The 25,946-nt window shown below is 48.0% G+C and overlaps 1 protein-coding gene and 1 pseudogene across 4 annotated transcripts in view; one reads left to right on the top strand and one right to left on the bottom strand.

The window, feature by feature from the left end:
- The window catches only part of VIT (vitrin), a 118,990-nt gene that overhangs the window by 85,146 nt on the left and 7,898 nt on the right, over window positions 1-25,946 (top strand). For all 4 annotated transcript variants that reach the window (XM_008254544.5, XM_008254543.5, XM_008254546.5 and 1 more), the window contains 3 exons: window positions 16,103-16,206; window positions 19,577-19,803; window positions 22,476-22,989. In XM_008254544.5, the coding sequence (XP_008252766.3) occupies window positions 16,103-16,206; window positions 19,577-19,803; window positions 22,476-22,989 (845 nt within the window). The remainder of the gene's footprint in view (window positions 1-16,102; window positions 16,207-19,576; window positions 19,804-22,475; window positions 22,990-25,946) is intronic.
- On the bottom strand, window positions 161-14,452 carry LOC108176371 (uncharacterized; annotated as a pseudogene).

Raw genomic sequence — 25,946 nt, 5'->3', positions numbered from 1 at the left:
TCATCTTTGATCTCTGCACCCGTACTGGAAAAGTTCACCAGACAAGGGGTGAAGAATGTGTCGGGAGACACGAGTCAGCTGAGCACCCAAGTGACTGTCTCCAATCTGCTCAGCTGTTTTGCTTAGGGTAGAAACTAAGGGCTCATGTTAGCATCCAATCTCAACCTTTCATTCTCTCATTCAGGATAATAAGGCGAGCTTGTTTCCGATATGAATAGGTTTCTTCCTAAAACAGATACACAGATATTGACAGATAATCAGAAGAGCAAGCATGTGTGAACCTGCTTGATGTTTGCACACATCCCAAATAGATTTTGACCAAGAACCCATGAGGGTGGGATGATCACACCTGGCACAGAGAACAACTAGACACCTCATGGTGCCCTCCCTCCCCACAGCCTGTAGTCTAGGCCGTAGAAGCAGGAAGTGACGTCAGCCTTGGTGCCTTTCGCTCAGAAGCTGCAGTCACAGGTTTATTGCCTCTCCTAAAAAATAAAAACTCATAACTGACTACACCTCAGGGGTCTCCAGCCCCCTCAAAGGTTCCCTAAGGGCTCCCCTAGACCGCATTTTAATGTAGGTTGTTATATGATGACTCTAGAATATTTGAGTTGCCAAGAGAAACAGAAATGCTTTATTTTCCTAAGAACCTATGACATTTTTATCTTTAGAATTAAATTCCAATAATACATTTGTACTACGCTCTAAGCCTGCAAGGGAAGATAAGTTAACTGGCACATATTGTATAGTCAGAGTCAATTATACGAAAATATTTACTCAAATGCCACCTCTCAATGTCAAATTAGCTACTGAAGATTTTTGACCTGAAATCAGTTTTTGCTTACTGTCTTTTTGTTTTCAAAATGTCAATCCATTTTCATTCTTGTGTTCCTTTTTAAAGATAGCAAGTGGACAGCAGTCTTTCCTAGGGAGGAAATCAGTATTTTAGTGCAAGATGTTCCCAGTCAGTTTTATTGGGGGATTCAAACCTTGGTGTGTTATCTTGCATTAAAAATGCTGCTTTTGTTCATTTGTTTAAAGATTTATTTATCTGAAAGGCAGAGAGATATCTTCTATCTGCTAGTTCACTCCCCAAATGGCCCCAACGGTTAGGGCTGGACCAGGAGCTTCTTCCAGGTCTCCCACATGGGTGCAGAGGCCCAAGCACTTGGACCATCATCTGCTGCTTTCCCAGGTGCATCAGCAGGGAGCTGGATCAGATAAGGAGCAGCCAGGACTCGAACCAGTGTCCATATGGGATGGCAATGTTGCAGGTAGAGGCTTAACCTGCTACACCATGATGCTAGCTGGCCCCAAAAGTTCTGTTTTTTAAGCTGGTGTCCACCACTGTTTGTAGTACAGTATGAAAATAAGGTGATAAATGTTAAAAGAAAAGCGAGAATAGTGTTACACGCTGAGGATAACCTGGATTAAAGAGCAAACATGGCAGGGAAGGCAAAACAGTTCAGCCTCCCTCCTGGCTGCCAATGCTTTGACTGTGTCCCCCAAAGTTCATGTGTTGGAAACTTAGTCACCAATGTTACCATGTTGGGAGGCGGGGCCCAATACGGGGTAATTGGGTGAGGAGCTCAGGGCCCATGAATGGGTCAACGTCTTGTTGTCAGGCCAATAGGCTCGGAAGAGTGGGTTTGTTTTGCAAGCAGGTTTCACCCCCTTCTTGCTCTCGCTCACTTGCCCTTCTACCTTCTGCCACGAGATGACTCAGCACAAAGGCCTTTGCCAGATGCAGCCCTCGATCGTGGGCTTCCCAGCCTCCAGAGCTGCAGGGACTAGACTTTTTTTTTTTAAATACATGACCCATACTGTGGTATTCTTGCAGCAACACAAAACAGACTGAACACCCTTAAACATGTTGTCTTCTCCCACTTTCCTGATGTGATCACCATTTGCAAGAAAGAATTTACCTCCATGTTTTCCCATCACTTTCAAAATAAAAATACCTTGCTATCTGCCTTTTATCCATCCAAGGCCCTTGTTAATGTGGAGCCCTTAAGAGAAATGAGTGCGGTTTCCTCTGCTTTATGCTCACATAAGCTAATCCATCATCTTCACCCTGCTCGGGCCACAGGGCTGACGGGAAAGCACAATGAACCCTGACAGGCGATCTGAATGCCGGTCTCAGCCCTGCTGTGTGACCTTAACCGAGTCACTTAACCTCTCCCTGTGGGTGCTGCTACCTGGGAAGCAAGGGGTCAGCGGATGATTTATGAGGGCTCTGCCAGCCTTGGCGGCCTGTAATTCAGCGGCCGGTTCTGTATTCTGAAGGCATGCAGCAAGCGAGTGTCGTTAACACACTCGCTCCACGAGCTGCCCCTCCCTCCCTTCCAGCCTCCAGGTTCCGAGGAGGTGGGATGATCAGTGATGAGGTGACGGCTTGCACGGAGGTTCTCCATTCATCTGCGGGGTGTGGGAAACAAGAGAAATGGGAGCGCGGCCCACGAAGGGGGCGAGGAGGCTGGGATTGCTCTCGATTGGTTGCTGGGCCTCGAGTGGTTTTTGTGCACACGGATGGGAGAAGGGCAGGAAAGGGTCAGCAAGAGGTACATGCTGAGCCGAAGCCCCTGTTTCTGTAAAAAGAAACGCCTGGCCGGTTGGGACTCCGGCTCCTCTCGTGGCGTTTTGAGTTCTCACCCATCCTCACGGTCTCTCTGCTCCCACTGGGAACCATTTCTGCCCTCTTGGAATTGCGGGGCCCTGAGGCCTTAGCAAGCACCTGGCTCTACCTCTTCATGTTAGAAAGAGGAAGTGAGCCCCATCAGAGCGAGCAGTCCGGGGAGGGGCTTCCACTGAGAAGGACCTGGCCCGGGAGAGGGCCCCCCAGCTCAGAACTTCCCCTCCACTCCGGCTTCTCACCTCCATTGCCACCATGGCTCCACAATGTCCCCCTGGGAGATTCCCTCCCTTGGTTTTCCTTGGAGAGCTGGACTGGGATTCAGATTTTTAAGTTTAGAATTTTAAAGAATTTTAGAGCAAATTTTTGCCCAAAGGCAAAAGGGGGATAAGAAACAAGAATGCAAGTGGTATAAAGATCCGCTTGCTTTAGAAACGCAGTGCATCCTGTTTCCTACTCAGAGGCCGTCTGGGTACAAGGAACAGAAGCAGCACTCGAGAGAGCCCAGGTGAGGGGCGCTTTCTGTAAGGGGAGGGTCGTCCACGCCCCCCTTCTCTGCACAAATGGCTTCATTTCTTGCTCGTCTGTTCCATTCTCCTCTCAGGAGACCAACACCCTCTGCCAGGCCGTGCCCCCTGCTCCTCCATAAGTGCGCCTTGCCCCAGCTGAGTTCCTGCTGCTGGCTGGAGCCCAGGCGAAGTCTGAACAGCTGTGCTTGCACACTGCTCCATCTCCATGCCCCTCACCTGCAGGGGCTCAGAACCCAGCAGCTTCAACCTGTTCCTAGCACAATCATTACACACCTCCAACAAGAGGCAGCGTGTGATAGACTCAGAGAGGCCGAGGGACTTCCCCAAGAACACACAGCAAAATGCATAACCAGGGGAGAAGGCAAATGTTAATCTTGGGTTAATCCCTGAAATGTCAAACAAAATTGACTCCAAAGCAAAGAATTTGCTCATCTGTCAGGACAGCTTCTGATAATTGACAATTTCCAGACTGAAGATTAAGACACTTGCTTGAACAAAGGGCCAGGGATCAAGCCCGTCTTGCACATGCATTCTAAATTAAAATTAGACAACCAACAGGCTCACGATTGTCCTTACTACCGGCAGGGACATGAAAAGGCTAAATGAAAGACTAACCAGATGGGGCAGCTCGTAGGTGAGCTCCAGCAAACAGGATGAATGCGGCCAACCAGCTTGCCCGGAAGCCGCAGCCTGGATCCCCAGGTGCCCAGTGCCCTCCAGCCTTAGGTGTGCCTCTGCATTAGGCCTCAGTCTCGGGCTAAATGGAACAAAGCTGCGCATGTTCTCTTGAACGTCATCATCAACCCTAGCATATCAAAATTGCCAAAGAGTTTTGGAATACAGGGAGAGGTGGGTTTTTCTTTATTGCAATATGAAATGGACTGTTCTTTGCTCATGGGCCAATGACAGCGGCCCTCTCTCTAGGAGGCCTCGCCCCTGGGCAGCGTCTCCTTCAGCTTCTCACGTCTTAGCCCACTCAGTCTAGATGGAGATGAGCAGAGCAGTCGTGCCCTGAGCTTAACACCGCATCCTGCCCGATAAAGCTCGAGGGCTACCCAGAGCCTCCCGTAGGTCAGTGAAGGGAAGAAGCAAGGGGCTCCCTAAAGCTGCCCCGAGCCCTGTGAATATTTCGCCTCACAGGCACAGGGACTTCACGAATGTGGTTACAATTAAGGACTCTACAACAGGGAGTTTATCCCAGAGTATCTGGGCATCCCACTCCAATCATGAGTGCTTAAAACTGAAAACCTGGGCTGGGCATTTGGCACAGTGGCTGCCAGGTGGGGTGCCCATTTCCTGGGTTCAATCCTGGCTTCACTTCTGCTGCTTCCCGCTAATATGTGCCCTTGGAGGCAACAAGTGATAGATCAAAATACTTGAATCCTGCCACCATGTGCCACCTGGAATAAGTTTTGGGCTCCTGTCTTCAGCCTTGCCCAGCTCTGGCTGTTGTGACCATTTGGGCAGTGAACCCGTGGACTGAAGATCTCTGTCTCTGTCTTTGTCTCTGTCTTTCAAATAATTATGATTACTTTTCAACTGGAGAACCGTCCCCAGTGGCTGGCAATCAGAGAGATGACTATGAAAGGATGGTCAGAGGGATGCGACATTGCCGGCTGTGACGGTGGAGGAAGCAGCCATGAACAAGGAACGCAGACAACCTCGATCACTAGTGGATAAAAGAGAGTGCCCTCCAGGGCCTTCTGAAAGCAACTTGGCCCTGCTGATGCCTTGGTTTCTGCCCATGGAGACCTCCTGAGCTGTGAGCTAGTACAACTAAATGCGTGTGACTGAAGCCACTATGCTTATGGACATGGCCCAGCAGATGGGAACCACGGCACCCACTGTAGGGCCCCAGAGCAGGAGAACTGGCTTCACATCTGTGTTCCCTGAAGTTCCCAGAGGTGCTAGTGCCTAATTACACCCAGACCTATTAAACCAGAATCAGGCGAGGGGACGGGCCCCACAGGCGGTACCTTCAGTAAGCCCAGAACTGCCCACTCTCGGAGAGGGGCGACACGGCTGGGCTGTGCCGGCGCAGAGCGACTGTACCTGTCAGGGATGCGGGTCTCCCAGTTCTACCTCACAGTTCCTCTCAGCCTCTCAGTGGCAGTGCCTTGTCGGGAACTGACAGGATACGTGGACAGCTGCCTGCCACCTGCCCATCAGCCCCTGCGAGGACCCCAAGTCTCTCCTCTGAGAGCCAGGCAGGCAAATTCCCAAGGCCCAATCCTCAGGAACACAGAGTCTCAAGCTCAGGTGTGAATACGGTTTGCACAAGAATCACAAGCATTTTCTGTCGCTCGCTGGCCATGCCGTTCTCCTGGAGGTACACACAAAACGATGCACTTGGCCTCCGCAACCATTCCCCTTGAACTCTGTTGCACATTCACCGGGCTCGTCCCAGGACTCCCGGAGGAATCTCCCGCGAGAAGCAGATGGCTGCCCTGATACACATGAGAGCCAGCTGGGGAGTGTTTAAAAAGCCCAACACCCAGACCAAACCTCCGCTCAGTGGGATCAGGGTCTCCATGTGAATGAAGGCCAGGTGGCTGTAGTCTTCAGAGCTCTCCAGGTGACTGCTGCAAAACCAGAGAGAAAAGGCTCAGAGACTCTCCCAGGCCTGTCTGGGGAATCCCACGACCCTGTCCCTTCTCATCTGTCCCCGGGTAGCCAGTCCAGCAGGCTGTGGGAGACCCAGCCTCTTCTTTTCTTGATCTTTCTCCTGACTTATTTTTTTCTCCTAGCATTGGCAGCCTCGCTGCAGATTTTCTTGATTCTTAGAGCACCCCAGTCTAAGACATTGCCACTCAAAGCATAAGCCGCAGTGGCATCTGGGAGGTCATTAGAAATGCGAGACCCTCAGACCTCACTCTGGTCCTGCAGCACTAGAATCTGCACATGACCAAGATCCCCAGGTGGTCAGGTGCACAGCTGGGCCCGGGAAGCTCTGTCCCCGAGACGTTCCACTTCCCCAGTACCCACGGGGGAAGCCCTGTGATGCAGGACAGCTGAGCAGCTGGCAGGCCAGGGGGTTCAGCAGGGACTCTCGGGTCAGCAGACTGCATGTCCACACTTCCTCCAGCAGGAAGAGGCTAAGGCAGGTTAAGTTTTGACGTTTTCGGTGGACGGATTGAAAGGCTGTTACTCATTCCAAACAACATTCCTCTGAAACGATGAAATGTGTGATCAGACATTGCCCCCACTTCTCTGGTGCTGGGAAAGAAGAGAAAGGCCAGTGCCCGGGGCTTCCTGTTCACAGTCCCCCAGCACACTGGCCAGAGCTGCTCTAGCAGAGCACACAGCCATAGGACATGAAGGCAAAAATCGTTTTCAAACTGAGCCAGGGCCTGCGCTCTGGGGACAGGTCTGCCACCCAAATTGCAGCCACCAGCACATCCCCCTGGAACACAGTCCTGATCTCATGGGCATGCTGCATCTCAGAGTCCAGTTTAAAAAAACACACACACACACACACACAACACGCTATTGGAAGGGCTCTTGTGGGAAGGATTATGATTAGTTAATGTTTCTCTAGTGGCATAAAAATTCAGTGTGGTGGCTCATTCCATGTGCCTTAAAGTGGCCTAGGGTCCCAGTGGACCCTGGAACTTTAACAGAATGAGAGCTTAAGGACTGAAAGGGCCTCAGAGGTCCTGCAAAGTTCAGCGCGTCCCAAACTTCACTGAAAATAAGGATCAGATGGCTCCTTCACTTAAAAAAAATTCCCAGGCCTCGCTGAGCTTCTTGCAGGGAGTGGTGTGCAGTGCACACAAGTGCCCCATGTGAGTTTCATCACCAGCGAGCCCTGGAGACACTAATGATCCACCTGCTTTCGCAGACCCCATTGCCCAAGACTGCCCAGGCTATACCTGTGCCTGTCCCGCGCCAGGTGTTCTTGTTGCGTAACTCCTTGCCCACTAGCTGTTTCCTATTACAGAGATCATCCCTTTCCACGCACAGCCAATGTCTGGCTCCCTGCAATTTCTCCTCATTACTCTCAGCTCTTCTTCCAAACATAGAATCATTTTGTATGTTCTCCTTAAGTTATAAAGCTCTGTTTATCTTCTTTATTTTCAAAGGAACTATTTGATATTGCTGAGAAAAAGATGTTTTTAATGAGAACTTGTAATAAAATTACAGATTAAAACTTTCTTATATTTAAAAAAATAGTGACATACCTCTTAAAAGCCTGCATGCCTGGAAAGCCACGTGGCTTGCGTGGCAGGTCACCGACTTCTATATAGTCTGAGAAAGGACACATTACCCAGGCGCTCTGGTCCTGAGACCTGCCAGTCAGACAGAATAAGAAAGAAGCAGAGAGGGAGAGAGAGAGAGAAAGGGATAGAGAGCTCTCATTTGCTGGATCACTCCCCCAAATGCTCACACTGGCCAGGGCTGGGCCAGGACAAAGCCAAATGCCAGGAACTTAATCCAAGTCTGCTCCCACAGGGGTGGCAGGGACCAAGCTGATCTGAGGCATCACTGTACCCTCCCAGGATTTGCCTTGGTGGGAAGCTGGAATCAGGAGAAGGAGAGGAGAGTTTACGTCCAGACACTGTGATGTGGAATGCAGACACCTGGGCTACGAGGCCCAACACCTCCCTAACAAAGATTTATTGAATGCTCGCCATGGCCTAAGCATTATGCCATTTGCAGGAGATAGAAAAACAAGTCATCTAAAGTGATTTGATAACTTTTGCCTGTAAGATCCTTGCTGGGTGAGCTCCACACCTTTGCCCCAATCATAACGTTAGCAGTGGAAGATTTCAGAGGTCTTTTGATCCACCCTTTCAATCCATTAAAATAAGCAAATATAAATAAATGTGATCGAGGTTCTGTTCTCCGGGGCCTCACAATCTCATAAGGGAAGCATTATTTTTTAAATGAATAAAATGTAAAGGCACTTGTTGATGAGGTACGTGAAGAGCTCATCTGTGCTCCTCTAAAGAGGAATTCCTCTACATCTGTGATGTGATAGAGCCACAGGCTGATGGGCGTGGAGCTCAGAGGCAGCGTTCAACTTCACAGGAGATGATCCAACAAGAGAGAGACGTTTGACTTGCTTTCTTCTGTTTGTTTATTCCAGAGTTACCCATGGCCCACTGCGTGCTAAACATAGGGATGGGAGGGTAGGAGACAATGTTGTTCTCAAGTAGGTTCTAGTGAGTTCTCATGGACTGTGGATTCTGTATCTGCAAATGCACTTGCTGGCTGCAGGTCAGATTTATTTGCAACAACCAATGTGTGACTCAAGCTACTTGCACAGCCATGTTCAGACGTGTTCACAGGTGGGAAAAATGTTGAATCATCCAGTGCACCTGTGTCCAACAATAATCAAAGTAACATTGTGCCCTCTTGTTTCACTCTTTCCAAGTGTCCTTTCACAGTCTCATTTTTGTGCTTTGCATGGGTGATTTGGCCTTCAAATTTAGTGCTGAAAGGCTGTCTACTGTTCCTAAGTTCAAGAAGGCATGTTGTTTTCTTACAGAGATAATACACATGTTAGATGACCTTTGCTCAGGCAGGAGTTATAGTGCTGGTGGCCGTGAGTTCAATGTTAATGAATTGATAATCTGGTACTTCAGAAAAGAGAGGGAAAATTTGCTGTCTGTAGGTGCATCTGCTCCAAAAAGTGCTCCAATAACATCTACAGTATGTGGTGAGGCTATGAAAAAGAGACTAAAGTAAAAATTCATGGGCAGCTGATTAAAAAAACACAAACAAAAAACTAGCATACAGCATCACTGTGAGGCTAAAAGCCAAAGACATTTATAGGCATGCTGCCCTAGGTGAGGAAAATGTTAAACCTTTCTCAGCTAATGTTTTATTATAAAGAAATACTACATACTTGTAAGAAGCTTAAATTTAGTGTCTTCAAATAAAAACATGCATAAAACAAAGTTAGCCATTGATTTGTTGAGGAAAATGTTGTGACCCGGGGCTCATGGGAGGCAAAGCATGTATTTCCACTAAGTAGTGACTCACTGTTTTCTAACTTAGTGTTCCTGGTGGCTTTATAGAACATAACTGCCAAGAATAACAAGACTCAAGTGTATATGCAGCATGAGAAAGAGATAGGTGATCATCAGTCGCTCCACAAAATGGTCAACACTAAGAAAGCCACCACAATGATCAATATTAAGAACATTGTAACGAGGCCAGCTGCTTGTGACCCAGGAGTCCACTATCAGAGTGCCAGTTTGATTTCCAGCTGCTCCACTTCCAATCCAGCTCTCTGCTATGGCCTGGGAAAGCAGCAGAAAATGGTGCAAGTGCTTGGGCCCCTGCACCCATGTGGGAGATCAAGATAGAGTCCCAGGCTCCCAGCTTTGGCCTGGCCCATCCCCAGCCATTGCAGCCATTTGGGAAGCGAGCCAGTGGAGGAAAGCTCGCTCACTCGCTCGCTTGCTCTCTGTTACTCTGCCTTTCAAATACATAAAATAACTATTAAAAAAAAGAATAGTGACAATAGCTGCATAAGCAGATTCCATATTAAATACACTTTTTTGGCCGGCGCTGCGGCTCATTAGGCTAATCCTCCGCCTTGTGGCGCCGGCACACCGGGTTCTAGTCCCGGTCGGGGCGCCAGATTCTGTCCCGGTTGCCCCTCTTCCAGGACAGCTCTCTGCTGTGGCCAGGGAGTGCAGTAGAGGATGGCCCAAGTACTTGGGCCCTGCACCCCATGGGAGACCAGGATAAGCATCTGGCTCCTGCCTTCGGATCAGTGTGGTGCGCTGGCCGCAGTGCGCCGGCCATGGCGGCCATTGGAGGGTGAACCAACGGCAAAGGAAGACCTTTCTCTCTCTCACTGTCCACTCTGCCTGTCCAAAAAAAAAAAAAAAAAAAAAAAAGAAAGAAAGAAAAAAGAAACCACTTTTTTTCTGTGAAGTCTTTTGAAAGGGAATTTTATGTTTTTGATGTTAAATTGTCTGCAACATTTATCTTTTGACTTCTTGTCATAGGAAATCTTGCAAAGTGAGAAAATTTAGTTCATAAATCATTTCCAAATGTAATGAAATTTTTGCAAGTTAAAAAAATTTACGGGGCTGGCACTGTGGCATAGTGGGTAAAGCCGTTGCTGCAGTGCTGTCATCCCATATAGGCGCTGGTTCGAGACCCGTCTGCTCCACTTCTGATCCAGCTCTCTGCTATGGCCTGGGAAAGCAGTACATGATGGCCCACATTCTTGGGCCCTTGAACCCACATGGGAGACCTGGAAGAAGCTCCTGGCTTCTGGCTTCGGATCAGTGTAGCTCCAGCCATTGCAGCCATTTGGGGAGTGAACCAGCAGATGGAAGACCTCTCTCTCTCTCTGCCTCTGGCTCTCTGTAACTCTGCCTTTCAAAAAAATAAATAAATCTTTAAAAAAAATTACAACCAATAAAGTGGCTAAGGTTTTATGTCTCATAGACAATTATATTTTTAAAAAAATTTTGCTTATTTTCTTATTTATAACTTCAAAGGCTTAGAGACAGAGATCTTCCATCTGCTGGTTTACTCCCTAAATGCCTGCAACTGCCAGGGCTGGGCCAGGTAGAAGCCAAGAGCAAGGAATCTAGTCCAAGTCTCCTATGCGGGTGGCAGGGACCCAAGCACTTGACCCGTCATCACCTACTGCTTCCCAGGGTGTGCATTAGGAGGAAATTGGATCAGAAGCAGAGCCAGGAGCATCCTAACCACTGCAGCAAATGCTCACCACAGGTTGTCAATATAAACTTTGCAACTGTTAATTCTGTAGTTTTTTTTTTTTTATTGTTTCAACCTATTTTTTTAGGCTCTGAGAAAGTTCATAAAACTTGATCACTAGGGGAAGAGCTAGACTTTGGACAGTTTAACTTTGGCAGTTTGGGGACCTTCTTAAGGAAAACAACATAAAATTCCAAAAGTAAATCCCTGAGATAAAGCAGCTTAGCTTCCTGCTTCAATCTGCCTCTGTGATGCACTTAGCACAAATCAGATGCAACAGCCTGTGCGGAGGCCACCCTGGGGCAAGAAAACAGAGCAGGAAAGCATGGCAGTCAATCGGAAAAGAAGGTCTGAACTTGGGGATGTAATAGATGAGAGAAGAGATACTTTAAAAATAAGTCTAATACAACGTGGTATTTAGTGAGTCAAGAATGCATGCTGCCTAGTTGTTGGGGTGCCCAGATCCCATACTGGAGTGCCTGGGTTCAAGTCTCAGCTCCCTATTCCAGTTTCCCACTAATGCAGACCTGGGATACAGCAGGAGTGGCTCAAGTAGTTGGCTCCCTGCTGCCCACATGAGAGACCTAGATTGAGTTCCTGGCTTCCTGCTCTGGTCCAGCTCAGCTCCAGCCATTGCAGGCATTTGGGGAGTGAACCAGTGTATGGGAGTGCTCTCTCGCTCACTCTCTCTCTCACTCGCTCACTCTCTTCCTACCCCCCCCCCCACTGGATGAGTGGGAAGAAGAAATACTAAAGCAGGGATGGGTGACTAGGTAAAGCAGACTTGGAGGATAAATGACTTCAGTTTGGAAATATGTAACCTGAGTTGCCCTCAGAGCTATGTAAGCTATTTGATACACATCAAGAGAGAGGACCCACCAGAGTCCGCAGGACAGCTGTTGGTACATGATGGTTGCTGAACTCCAGGAGATGACAAGATCTTCAGAAGACATATATGACTTCAGAAGAGACGCACAATGGAGACAGCACCCTGGGGAACACCAACATTTAGAAACAGGGATCATAGTAAATAGAGTGAAGAAAGACGGTGCAAGATGCTGTGCTTAGAGAAAGCTGAGTCAGGCACAGAGATTGTCCTCTGAGGCTGGGGTGAAGAAAACAGGTATCTGGAGCCTGGAGTGGTGCACAGTTAGGGCTTTGCAGAGGAGGGGGAAGGAGGGCAAGGCACGGAGCTAGCAGCCTGAGAAACAGCAAGCAGTTCACTCTGACTGCAATATAGGATGCCCTGAAAAAGGCAGGGAGACAGACAGGGAGAAACAGAGAGACCAGTATTAACACGAGGGGTTAGAGTTAAACGATGGAGGCTTTGAGAGCCAGAATATGAAGTTCAACAATGAGAGCTTCCAATGATTTGTGAGTAGAGGAATTTTACAGCCAGAACCGAGACTGAGCGTAAGGAAGCGTCCTCTATCCAATAAACATAAAACTGGCACTGCACAGGTTACCACAGAGAATCTTATAACAGTCAGACAGAAAAAAGGGGGCCTGAATTGGTGGGGGAGGCTGTCACCATGGAAACACAGAGGAGGGAATGGAAGTGTGTGAGGATATACAGAGAATGCCAAGACCTGACAGATGCGGCACTGGCAGGCTGGAATCACATGGGTTGAGACGGAGTGCAGGGTTTGAACCTGGATGACTGTGAGGCTAATTCCGCATTTACTGCAATTGTTCTGTAAGAATATAAGCTCAGGGGCTGCTGTTGGGGTGCAACAGGTTAAAGCCGTGCTTGCAACGCCAGCATCCCATATCAGAACGCCGGTTTGAGTCCTGGCTGCTCTGCTTCCATTCTAGCTCCCTGCTAATGTGCTTGGGAAAGCAGCAGTACTGGGGCCCCTGCTACCCATTTAGAACACCCAGATGGAGTTCCTGGCTTTTGACTTTGGCCTGGCTCAGCCCTGGTGGCTGTGGCCATTTGGAGGGAGAGTGGGGGTAAACCAGCACATGGAAGATCTCTCACTCGCACTCTCTCTCTCCCTCTGTCACACTGCCTTTCAAATAAATAAATAAATAAATCATTAAAAAAATCTATAAACCCACAAGCTCTCAAGACAAAGGGAAAGAACCGTGCAAGCCACCATGCTCCCTGTGTGGCTCCTCTCTCCGATTTTTGACAGTAGCCCAGATCAAGGCACTTTACATTGTAAGATCACGCTCAAATGTCCAGATAGCCCCAAACTTGGGATTGCTGTGTTGTTTTTTGCTTGCTCTTGGTGTTTTTTTTTTTTTTTTTTTTAAGATTACACTGCTCTTTATTTCATTAAATCTAAGGTCCTATCCATCACACAGTTGTTAATTAAAATGTGGAAAGAGACCAAGGGCAATTGAAACCTATGTTTTCTGGAAAAAAAAGTTTATCTTAGAATTAACTGAACTGGCCGGTGCCGTGGCTCACTAGGCTAATCCTCCGCCTGCGGCGCCGGCACCCCAGGGTTCTAGTCCTGGTTGGGGCACCGGATTTTGTCCCAGTTGCCCCTCTTCCAGGCCAGCTCTCTGCTGTGGCCAGGGAGTGCAGTGGAGGATGGCCCAAGTGCTTGGGCCCTGCACCCCATGGGAGACCAGGAGGAAGCACCTGGCTCCTGGCTTCAGATCAGCACAGCGTGCCGGCCGTAGCTCACCAGCCATAGCAACCATTTTGGGAGTGAACCAACGGAAAGGAAGACCTTTCTCTCTGTCTCTCTCTCTCTCTCTCTCACTGTCCACTCTGCCTGTCCAAAAAAAAAAAAAATTAACTGAACCATGCAAGTGAAAGCATCAGCATCCTTCTTTCCATCTCCAACCTGCTAGACGCTCGCTGTCCAAATAATCAAGCCCAGGGGCTGGGGAGGGGAACACAGGCATCCTTGTTTAGGAAGTTTTCCAAACGATCAGGTGCTGCTTTAGGACACACACACACCATGCTGTAGCTAGAAAAGGAAAAGCAGAACACAAAGGCAGTTTTACAACTTTCATCAGTTCTCATCCACATTGACTGCAGACTTTTGAAAGTGATGGCATGTACACAAGTGACCAAAGTGGAGAGTTTATTTGGCCAACCTGCATCCTCATTACGTTTTTCTGGACAATCTCATGTGGAAGCGGTACAGGACATTCTTTATTCCATTGGCCCAGACAGCTTTCCTGAGCCTGGTATCAGTGCACACATCTGGGGTGCCCATCTCTTTCATGGCAAACTTCTGGACATCTGTGCGTGCCCAAGGGGCACACTTCTTGAATCCCACTGCATGGATGCACTTGTGAATGTCGATGGTGGATTCTCGGGTCACCATTTCGTTGATGGCAAAACGACCGTTCTTCTTCTCACCACCCTTCTTTGCAGGAGTCCTCTTGTAGGGCCCAAGTTGGAAAGGAAGCTGCTTGCTGTTGTTTAATTGTAACCATGGAACTTGGTCTTTGATCAGGTGAAATTTCATCTGCCCGGGTCTTGCCCCAATGCCTCCCATCAGTTGAATGTATTTTAAATTTCCTTTGTCTTCTCTGAAGGTGACTGGCACTCCCAGTTTTACAGCACTGCCATTAGGTTAGCACACCTTCTGGGCACAATAGATCACCTTGAGATAGGAAAGTTGGAAAAGGAGGAGGTAGGCAGGATATCTCCTCTCTTGCAGGTTCTGGTGACTGGTGGTTGCACTGCCAGTCCCAGGCCCCAGGGGCTCAGGAAGGACCCTTCTGCTGTTGGCCCCCCTAGAGTTCCCACCTGAAACTGCCCAAAGCTACTTCTTCCTGGATCTACTCTGACTGCTTTTAAAGGACTCCTTTCCCTGTCTGAAGGGCTTAGTAACTTGCAGTCTAGACTAGCCACACAATGTCCTTGTTCAGAAATGATTAAGTCTATGGCCATACCACCCTGAACATGCCCGATCTCATCTGATCTCAGAAGCTAAGCAGGGTGGGGCCTGGTTAGTACTTGATGGGAGATATGATTAAAAGGGGCGGGCATTTGGCAGAGTGGTTAAGACACTGCTTGAGACACCCACATCCCGTATCAGAGTGCCTGGTTCAACTCTCAACTCTGCTTCTGATTCCAGCTCCTGCAAAGTGCACCCTGAGAGGCAGCAGGTGATGGCTCCCGTATGTGGGTCCCTTCCACTCATGTAGGAGACCTAGACTGGGTTCTGGGCTCCTGGCTTTAGCCTGGTCCATTTGAGGAGTGAACCAGCATATGGCACCTCTCTCTCTCTCTCTCTCCCTCTCTCCCTCCCTCCCCTCCCTGCCTTTCAAATAAGTAATTAAAAATCTTTTTTCAATGATTAGGACCTTCAAGACAGCATTAAATCTGGCACAGGCCATTCTTGGTGTAGGTCCTTGTGGAGACTGGGGCCCCTTGTGGCTGCACAGGTCCCACACTCCAGAGGCCCTGCCTGGAGCTGAGGGACGTGCTTCAGGCGACGTGAGCTCAGCGTGCATCTCCATCTGCTCCTGGGTGTGGGTGCACATATGCCACCCAACAGAGCCAAGGGACCCCTGCACTCCTCCACCTGGTCATGAAAGTTATTTTGCATCCCCTGCTCAGCAGTCCCCAAGCTTCTTCTCATGGCTAACCTGTGGAGACTCATCTCCAGGGGATTCTCCTTCTGTTTTCCCACTGAATTCACCCAACTCCTCTCCAGTTGGTCTTTTCCAGCCTTTAGCCAAACAGAGGCTGGCCTGCTGGCTGAGGTTGGAGTGGTCCCCCTCAGTCACAGGGAGCACACGTTAGAAAGGGAGAGGCTTCCCCTTGGCACCACTCTTCACAGCAATGCCAGTGCCAGGGTCACCCAGGAAGTCGCTGACTCCTGACATTTTCTTCCTGGAGAGGAGGGTCTGGGGCAGCCTAGGGACACTGAGCATTCAATAGGTGGGATCTGTACTTTTACAAAAAGCCACCTGACCCCAGTCCTGTTCCTTGGCAATAGGATGCTATGATGGTTTCATCTAGATGAGGAAACTGAATGCGAGAGAGGTTAAGGAGAAGTTAGGTGTCGTTTCACCATCACACAGCCAGGACACGGCACCTTCCAAAGTAGAACACACACCTCTGAGTCCTGAAATAGCCAGCTTTCCTCCACGCGCACTGAGGAGGAGCCCAGCCCTCCTCTCTTCCCGTTAGTTCTGTGCCCAATGGGACACCTCACAAACCCCATTCCAGCTGCCATTCTGTTCATTTATAAAAGAATCAACTATGATTTCTGCTTTCTTGCAAAGGTACTCACTTTCCAGCTAATTGTTATTGCTTGTTCTGACTCTTCAGAGACAACCCTGCTACCCAGTTTAGCCTCAAGACTCATATGAATTCCCGGGATCTGAAGGCAGCCATAGAGAAAATAACCCAGAGAGGAGGGCTTTCCAATGCAGGTAAGTGGTCCACATTCAGATCATTCTATCTTGCTACCATGCTCTTGCTCTATCTATGTTGTTGTCATCTAGCATTCTATATCAAAAGAGGAAAACATAATAATAGATTGTCCATAAATGTCTCATATAACAGCTAGATCGTTCCCAATGAATTGTCATGGATTCATGGACAAGAGTCACGAGGACACACAGAGGCCTAGTACCTGGCCCCCTGGGGTGACAGCTTCCTTCAGGACAAGCAGGATGGCTGTTGTGTTTGTAGGTTGCCCCATAAGTTGCAAGCTATTTAATACTAAGTTTTGTGAGCAATTCCACTCAAGAGGCCCCTTAGTTGTCCTTGAGAGTCTTGCTCCTCTCAGCTACTGTTGTAGTGATGATGACTGTGCAAAGATGCATTCTCTGTTTCAACATTAGTCACCTGTGCTGTATGAGCTTTTGGGACAGTCACCTGAAGTCCAAAGTCTAGTCCTCAGTAGGGGCAGAAACTCTTTTTCAACAGTTCACCCAGAGGTGACTGGGCACAGTTTCACACTAACCAAGGTCAAAGACTGCCAAAGAGCCCATGCCAAGGGCTCTTTGTATAAGGGAAGTATAAGCGTTTGACTGGCTTTGGGGATTTGGGGTAGGGAAGCTGATTGTCCACTTCTCAGGGAACCTGTTCCTATCATCAAAGTCCAAAGAAATGGAGATGTGAGCACAGTTGCTTGACATGGAGCAAAGGCAAGGGATAGAAATGTCTTTGAGGAAGCATCCTCAGAGTTACAGTTGAATTTGGTCAGTCAGTTCCCTTTCCATCTCAATGTACAGCTCCATAGTGATCAGAATGTTAGTATCTGACAAATGCAGAGCTGTTTACCGCTGAACAATGCTAAATGCACACTAGCCAAATCACTACTATGTGCCCCCAAATCAATATTACCCTCATCACAAACTTGATACAGTTGTATCTGATTTCGTTTTTTACTGAATGCCTACATTCCAATGGACAAAAACCTCAGAAGGCATATTTCTTTGATGAGATTAGAGTTGTGCCTTTAATCCAATTAGCATACCTTTTTCTATGGGTGGCATGTTTGAACTCTGCCTTTCTACTGTTTACGATTTGGGTTCAGAGAACAGAATCCATTCAATTGGTGAAAACAGAAAGGAATTTGTTTTGGGGTATTAAATAGTTTGGAGAATTACTGAAAAGGCTGAAGAAGCAAACTCTAGGCTTCTTGCAGCATTAAGACCTCCAAGGGAGCTGCTACCTCTTCCAAGATCAGGAAATCGCACTTGAATTGTGCCAGTGCAACCTCTTCAGGAACCTGCTTCAGCAAGAAAGCCTTCTGCTACAGCTGCCAGCTCCAAAATCATGCCCTATCTGACCCATTCACACCCACAAAATGGATGCTCTGTGCCCTGTCACCCACGGGACCATCAAAGCTGGCAACCAAACATAAGCACCTCTGTTGCTACATACAAGTGCCCCAGAGAAGTCAAAAACTCTACAGATACCTGTCGGCAGAAATAGCACAAGCAAAATATCACCTCTGCCTCACTTTTACCTTCTAAACGTCATGTGAGTGTAGCAATTCAAGGAATTAAAAGAAAACTAGAACCTTACCTGCAAGGGAATCTGGACGAGGTAGTTGTCAGACCTCCAGCCTCTGCTTTCTAGACTGACAGGGAGGTAGATGGGATGTGTGTTGAGCCAAAATTTACCATGGCCTCCAGATGTTGGGTGCTTTTGGCCTTGAGAGAAAAGTATCCTCTGGCTATGAAAACAGTTCTCAGCAGCAGGGTTCTGTGCAGCCAGTACACATGGTTTCTCCAAGACATTTCTCTAGCAACTCCATATATAACCATTTGAATCTTTCAGGTGACAAGTAACAGTCTACCAGCCAGTAGAACTAGGATGCAAGCCAAAACCAGGAAACCACTGAGTGTACTGTTAATCCTACAGTTTAAAGAAGGTGCTTAACTTTTATTGAGATAGAGGACTTCTTTGAGAATCTGCTGACAGCTATAGTCCTTCTACCCAGATACTTGCTTAAATGCACAAAATATATTTATACCTTCAGGGCAGTTCTGCTCAGTGTCCGAGGGCCCACAGAGCCCAGGGTAAGAGCCTGTATATGCAGGCAGGCTGACTCCAGGCCCATAGTCATCCCAGTTTACCCAGGAGAAGTTGGGCCTTTCAATGCTAAAACTAGGACAGTTTTAGCAAACTGGGACAGTTGGTCATTTCAGTTGACTCTGAAATTTTCCTGAGGTTACTGCACAGTGTGAAATCTGCATTTGGGAAAGGCACATCAGGAGGTTGTATAATACCTAAAGCAGACTGTTGCCGTGGAAATTTTGGTCCCAATATCTAGAGTCTACCCAGGACCTCATAGCTAGTAGGTGGTGTGGTCGGGGCTATAGAACAGTTTTTCAGTTCCTAGTGGGTGTAGCTCTTGGCTGGCCAGCCAGATCGGTGCCCCTGGCCTGGCACTTGAGAACAGGCACCACTGACCACACAAGACTGCCCTCCACACCCAACTGCTCCTATGGCACTGGGCTCATTGGCTCCTATGGGCACTTGGCAGAAGGCCAAGATGAGGCTACTGTCACTGCACATCAGCTCCTCCCACTCCATGTTCTTCGAAACAACATAGGGCCAGTGTAGGGACTTAGCCCAGGCACAGAAGTGGCTCTTTTGATGTCTTCAAAGTTTTTCTCACCTACTTGCTGGCCCCTAAAACTTTTTCAAAGTAAGAGACAATCGGAAAGAAGTGAGATTAACCCCAAGATGCAATGACTTTGAAGAGCCCTTGTCTTGACTGTTAAAGAACAGCTTTTTGTTGTTTTGGTTTTTTGTTTGTTTGTTTTTACTGTACAAATTGTTGGAACTCTTTACTTAGTGTAGAGATGGTCTTCTGTGTATAAAGTTAATGAAAATAGATCTTTGTGGATAATGGGACTGGGAATGGGAGAGGAAGGAGGAGGAGGGGTGGGAGGGCAGGTATGTTGGGAAGAACCACTATATTCCTAAAGTTATATTTATGAAATGCACGAAGTCTGTATTCCTTAAATAAAAGGTTTCTTTGGGGGGAAAAAGAAATTAAAAAGCAAAAAAAAAAAAAAAAAAAAAAAAAGAGACAGTTAGAACCTAAAAGCCAAAAATGAAAATGGGGAGGGAAATAAACAGTGATGATGATGGTAACTGCATACCATTATGAAACGTGCCTAACGCCACTGAATTATACGGTAAAAATAAAGTGGCTTTTGAAAAAACAAGCTGGGGAGGCAATCCATGCATTTCTGGACCTCCGTGCACTTCTGTGAACTATTCTTGTATTTGTAATTGGCGTGGTCACTCCAAGCATGACTTTTCTTTGTTGTCCAGGCCGAGCCATCTCCTTTGTGACCAAGAACTTCTTTTCCAAAGTCAATGGAAACAGGGGTGGTGCCCCCAATGTGGCTGTGGTGCTAGTGGATGGCTGGCCCACAGACAAAGTGGAGGAAGCTTCCAGACTTGCAAGAGAGTCAGGAATCAATATCTTCTTCATCACCATTGAAGGTGCTGTTGAAAATGAGAAGCAGTACGTGGTGGAGCCCAACTTTGCCAACAAGGTATGTGACTCTCCAGAGACCCACTCCAGCATAAAGATACCCTACACTCTGAGAAGTACAATTGCGTCAAGGTCATTCTCTTATTCCTCATAATGCATGTGAAGCTCCCTTCTAACCAGCTGAGCCTCCAATGAGGAACTGGTAAGACTGGAATTTGGAATTACACAGTCAAAACAAACCCCACACCTGACCCAAGGCCAAAGCCTGGGAGCAGAGAGGAGGAGGAATTCCCCAAGGTTCCATGTGGAGGCTCCCACTTTCTCCTGCAGTGGCCTCAGGGGTCATCGATCAGGCTGCCCAATGAGCCTTCACACACACACAGAGCACATTCACACATACATACACTGTCTCTCACACACACATAAACACATACACTCACATAAACACATCCTACAAAATTAATAAGTCTGATAAACATAAGAAAAAAGGGGTTACAACCAGCTCAGTAAGAACATTTTTCAGATGCCACACTTGGGTTCAGTAGAGACTCCTTGCAGATTAGAGGCAGAACCAATGGGGATCTGTGCCATGCAGCTTTTGAATGTTTTATATAATGGGAATCCAACATAAACCTTCCTCCAAAGCAAAGGCTCCAGCTTTAGAAAGCAAGTGAGCCTTGAGCAGGTTTCTCTGATGCCCTTCCAGCCTCGCTTCTATGCATTCAGAGTCAAAAGGGCTCGACCTCCTCCACCACCTGACTGCCGACCACTTAGGGCTCCTTGCAATCCTCTTCTCCTTGACTTCTGGGATGCCATGGAACTCTTCCTTCCTTCCTTCAATCCCTGTTTTTTCCCCATCTTGTCCCCTAAATGCAAACTCCCTCAGGACTTGATCTTCTCTCATGAGGCTTTGTCTCCCCAGAATCCCTCCCAGTGCCACAGCTTCAGCCTTCATCTCTTGAGCTCTGCAGCCATCTCTTTCTCACTGACTTTTCTCACCTGATGTCCTGTCAGCACCTTAACTCCTACATGCAACAAGCCAAGTTCATCTTTCCCAACCAAATTGTTTCCTCCACTGGACTTTACATGAATGGTCTCACACCCATCCCAGAGTGTGATTCCCTGAATTCCTTGTCAGCTCCCACATCGCATCTCTAATCTTTCCATTCTTTCTCATGCCCAGTGCTGCCTCCCCAGTTCAGGCTGGTACTCTATATGTGGTTTGTCTCTACATTGATCCATTTTCTGTTACTATAACAAAATATCTGAGGCTTGGTTATATAGAAAGGAAATAGGTTCATTTGTCTTACAGTCTTGGAGGTCCCAGCGCATCTGCTCAGCTCTGATGAGGGCCTGGTAGAGAATGGCATCACAGGGCAGGAGCCGCTCTTCTAACATCCATAGCTGCAGGACTAACTCACTCTGTGAGACCAGCATTAGTACCTTCCAAGGGCAGTGCCCCAAAGACCAGATCAGCTTACACTAAGCCCTACTTAAAGCTTCCACCACCTCTTAGCACTGCCATACTGAGGACCAAGGCTCCAACAAAAGAACACTGGGAGACAAGCTACATCTAAACCAACAGCCTACTTTCTAAGTCCCCCCTCCACACACTTTAGTTGAGATTTCACAATGGAGTCCAATAAAGAGTCCCTCTATCCTATGGAGTCCTTGTTCCAAATGCTTCACTATTCCCCACTGCTCTTTAGGCACTCTAGATTGTGGTCCCAACCCTCCTTCCCAGCCCTTCTGCTATGGCTCACACACAGGCCCCGTGTGCCAGCCAACTGGTCTCTTATCCACGTCCAACACCGTAGCTGTCTTCTCCATGACTTTTCTCAGACTGCCTGGTGGGAATCCCTTGCTATCTATCCATTGGCCTCAGTACTCAGCACCCACACTACTCAGTCCATGGAAAGTTCTGAGAACAGCATTTAGGTTTCTACAAATCAACAAAAAATATTTCTTAGGAAAATTTTAAGCCTGATCTGTTTTTAAAATCATGTTTTAATTACAAATTCATCAGTAGTCATAAGGTCTCTCTGTGACCCCTGAGGGGCAAGGGCTAGAAAGAAATGCCACAGCTTGGGGACACTAGCCCCATCACTTCCAGGGGAAAACCAACCAGTTTTCCCAATGTTCATTTGCTACTGCTTTGAGCTTTTTCTGGAACAAACTTGGGGATAAATAAATATTCATGTATCTGGAGGCAGGGTTATCTGGAGGACATAGCATGGGCTTTGAAGCATGGTTGGGGGACAGACTTGTGTTTCAGTGTCAGGGACTCTGGGCGTCCATTCACAGCTGGTCCCGTTTATGCCTTCATGGCAGGGGGTTATAATTCCACCTTGTAAGGTTAGGGAGGAGACTGATGAGGGACTCTGAGAGCACCCAGTATGACCCTTTGAGGCATGTGGCCACTCAGCTTCCATGCGAGAAGCTGAGTGGGGAGACATCAACACAGGACAGAACCAGTGAGTTTTGTCTCCCTGTGACTGTGCTAGGGAGCAGTTTTCCACTAAAGCAGAGCCCCATCTGACCGAGGAGGAGTAAGCAGACAGAGCACTTGAGGTGTCTTTGCCTCAGTGAGAGCCTGGCTGAGTGAACTGGAGTGAAGAAAGTACAGAAAACAAGAGTCTATATGCTTCACCTGCTCTGGGGATCAAGGGTGACGGTGACAGATGGGAGGATTTGATCGTGACCTGACAAGTGTCCCTCCTCTTTGTCTGTCAGGCTGTGTGCAGAACAAATGGCTTCTACTCATTCAACGTGCAGAGCTGGTTTGGCCTCCACAAGACGGTGCAGCCCCTGGTGAAGCGGGTCTGCGACACTGACCGGCTGGCCTGCAGCAAGACGTGCTTCAACTCAGCCGACCTTGGCTTCGTCATTGATGGCTCCAGCAGCGTGGGGACAGGCAATTTCCGCACAGTTCTTCAGTTTGTGGCCAACCTCAGCAAAGAGTTTGAGATTTCAGAGACAGACACACGCATCGGGGCTGTGCAGTACACCTACGAGCAGCGGCTGGAATTTGGGTTTGACAAATACAACACCAAGCCTGACATCCTCAATGCCATCAAGAGGGTGGGCTACTGGAGTGGCGGCACCAGCACGGGGGCTGCCATCAACTATGCCCTGGAACAGCTCTTCAAGAAGTCCAAGCCCAACAAGAGGAAGCTGATGATCCTCATCACCGATGGGCGGTCCTACGACGATGTCCGGATACCAGCTATGGCTGCCCATCACAAGGGTAAGACAGCCTTGCCCATCGGCCTGGGGTTGGGGCCCCTCTCCGGGGCTCAGAGGGGCCAGTGGAATGAAGAAGGTGCTTTTTATGAATTGGTTTTGTCTACACCTTCATAAACACCATTGGGAAAAAAATTGGGGGAGTATTTACAGTAAACATGCAGGCCTCTCTCAGCAGTGAGGAGAGAACAAGGAGGAGGCAGCCAGTTTTGAATGTTTTGAATGTCTTCAAAACCCCAAGGTCTGGGGTGGGTGTGTGACCTGATTCATGTCCCAGCTCTACTTCTGACTCCAGCTTCCTGCTAATGTGCACCCTGCAAAGCAGCAGATGATGGCTCAAGTTTCTGGGAACCTGCTACCCATGCAGGAGGTGCAGATGGAGTTCCTCAATCTTGGCTTCCACTTGGAAGCTCCCAGGAGTGTGAACAAGCAATGGGACCTCTCTCTTTAATGAATACATACCTCAAGGCCTGTGGATGGCTGGGAATATTAACCCTTCTTTCCTTAATATATTTATACTTGAGGCTTTCCCTAAGAAGGTGTGATACATTAAAAGGACATTTGATTCTTTAGCTATCCCTATTTAAAACACCAAATCTTCATTTCTATTAAAGATGCTGAATTGGGTAGGCATCTAGACCACCGAATTTTGTTAGTCCTTTTAAAGAAAATTAACATTTCAAAGAAAACTTCTGCTTTTGTAAGCAATTGTTAACCAGCTATGGAGGGGAATTGGGGAGATTTCAAAGAAATTTTGATTCAAAATATGTAAAATTATACTTCCTTATAAAAGTTTCTAAGAGGGCAACAGAAGAATTTAAAAATAGGAACATGGAGCAAATATTTTTGTGAACTTTTGGAAAATCAGTCACAGTTATTATTGCGGAACCCATATATAATCACACAGTGATTTAAAAGTGCCACAAATTGTCATGAAAATATAAACAACCTGGAGAAAGTCCCAGGTGACAAGAATAACACTCATAATATTAATGAAAGTAAACCGAGTGGTCAGTGAGTCCGATGGACATGCGCTGCCCTACAGAACTCAGTGCCATGCTTGGCTGTTTTTTCCTTCTGTGCCTACATTTAACTTGGGTTATTTTGAAGGGTTTTCTGTATTCTTGAAAGCTGCTTAAAACTTTCCTAAAACAGGCCGGTGCCGCGGCTCACTAGGCTAATCCTCCTCCTTGCGGCGCCAGCACACTGGGTTCTAGTCCCGGTCGGGGCACCAGATTCTGTCCCGGTTGCCCCTCTTCCAGGCCAGCTCTCTGCTGTGGCCCGGGAAGGCAGTGGAGGATGGCCCAAGTGCTTGGGCCCTGCACCCCATGGGAGACCAGGAAAAGCACCTGGTTCCTGCCTTCGGATCAGCGCAGTGCGCCAGCTGCAGCGCACCGGCCATGGCGGCCATTGGAGGGTGAACCAGCAGCAAAGGAAGACCTTTCTCTCTGTCTCTCTCTCTCACTGTCCACTCTGCCTGTCAAAAAAAAAAAAAAAAAAAAAAAAAAAAAAGAAAGAAAGAAAGAAAGAAAGAAAGAAAGAAAGAAAGAAAAACCTTTCCTAAAACAAACCTTCATGAATCAACAGAGTTGGTTTCGGGAAACCAAAGTAGCTAGACACTGGGTTTAGGCAAAGTCTTCCCAGTTGGTGAATTTCCCTCGGCAGAGCCCACCAGGCATCCCCATAATGCTGGGATGGTTGGCACCTGCAGTTACAAGGCCCCTTAGGCTCACATCAGAAGATGATGACATAGGCTCAGAAACAACCTCCTCAAAGTCCCAGGGAGGGTGAGTAGAATTGGATGGGCTCTTCTGCTTTCTCCAAACACCCGATCCTGCTCAGTCCAGCCCCACCATCACATGCTTTTCTAGATGTCCCTCCTGTGAGTCTTCCGTAGAGGGTCTCCTTGGCCTACTCCTCGGGAGAAGTAAAGGCTGATGGCAGTGCCCTGGGAGGGCTCAGGGTATCCTACTCTGGGGAAAATCACATGGAGGCAGATTCCCATTCAGCATAGGATTCAACTGGAGAAGTCCTGAGCAATGTGTGTCTGGGAGTATCCAGTGCAGGCTGGGTGACCTGTCAGAATTGCCAGAAGCAAATTCTCTGCACCAAGGGTGGACTGAAGGATCTGGAAAATGAAGTTTCTAATATTGTTATGTGGTTTTTCACTGGGAGGCAGTCTGTCCATCTTTAAGCAGAAAAAAGCCCTCATTGGCCTCAGCCCAGCTCTGCAGCAAAGCTGTCCTGGCTGCCGCTTAGCAGAATTTTAAAGCTCACTGCTGCTTCCTCCCAATTGAGACAATATTTAGAGATAAGAAACTGCAGAGGTGAGAAAAGCAACTGGCAGTGCATGTGCAGCTTAATGGACCACAGTTGAGAAGCTTAGGCCAGAGCTATGAGAGGTGTGGGTGGTTCACCCATCAGCAGCAGGACAGGGCATCTAGAAGCCACTGGAGAGAGAAGGGCCACTGTAGGGGCCGGGGGGGAGGCAGGTCAGTGGAAGGCCACACCCAGGCCCTGCCCTCCATTTCAATGCCATCTTGCTCATCCACCTGAGCCAGCTTTGAGGTGGTATGGGAATAGTCTTCCCGTCTGCCCACTAAGTATCGGTGCTTCATCCCTGAGGTCTGTCGTCTCCTGTCTGGGGCATCTCAACCCAGCACCTGCAATCTCACTACACCCTTTCTGTTTGCATCTAGACATGCTCAAGTCCCTCCTCTGCTGAAAACTGGGAACTTCTCTTTGGCCACCTGTTCTGCATGTTCTGCCCTTCACAGACACATGCAGCACTGGCTACATGGACTACTCACATCACTTCTTTTCCATTCTGAACTCAGTGGCAATTCATTTAGATTCTTTGGCATCTCCTGCCCTGAAATTGTTCTCATCGAGCTGTAAAAATCTTGGTTTTGTTTTTTCTAAACCTAAGGAGCACTTTTTTATTTTCATATTATATGACTT

This window comes from Oryctolagus cuniculus, chromosome 2 (assembly GCF_051225735.1).
Source record: "Oryctolagus cuniculus isolate XC-2025 breed Fujian yellow rabbit chromosome 2, ASM5122573v1, whole genome shotgun sequence".
NCBI lineage: Eukaryota > Metazoa > Chordata > Mammalia > Lagomorpha > Leporidae > Oryctolagus > Oryctolagus cuniculus.
Note: the sequence above shows the minus strand (reverse complement) of the source record. Positions and strands in the feature narration are given on the sequence as shown.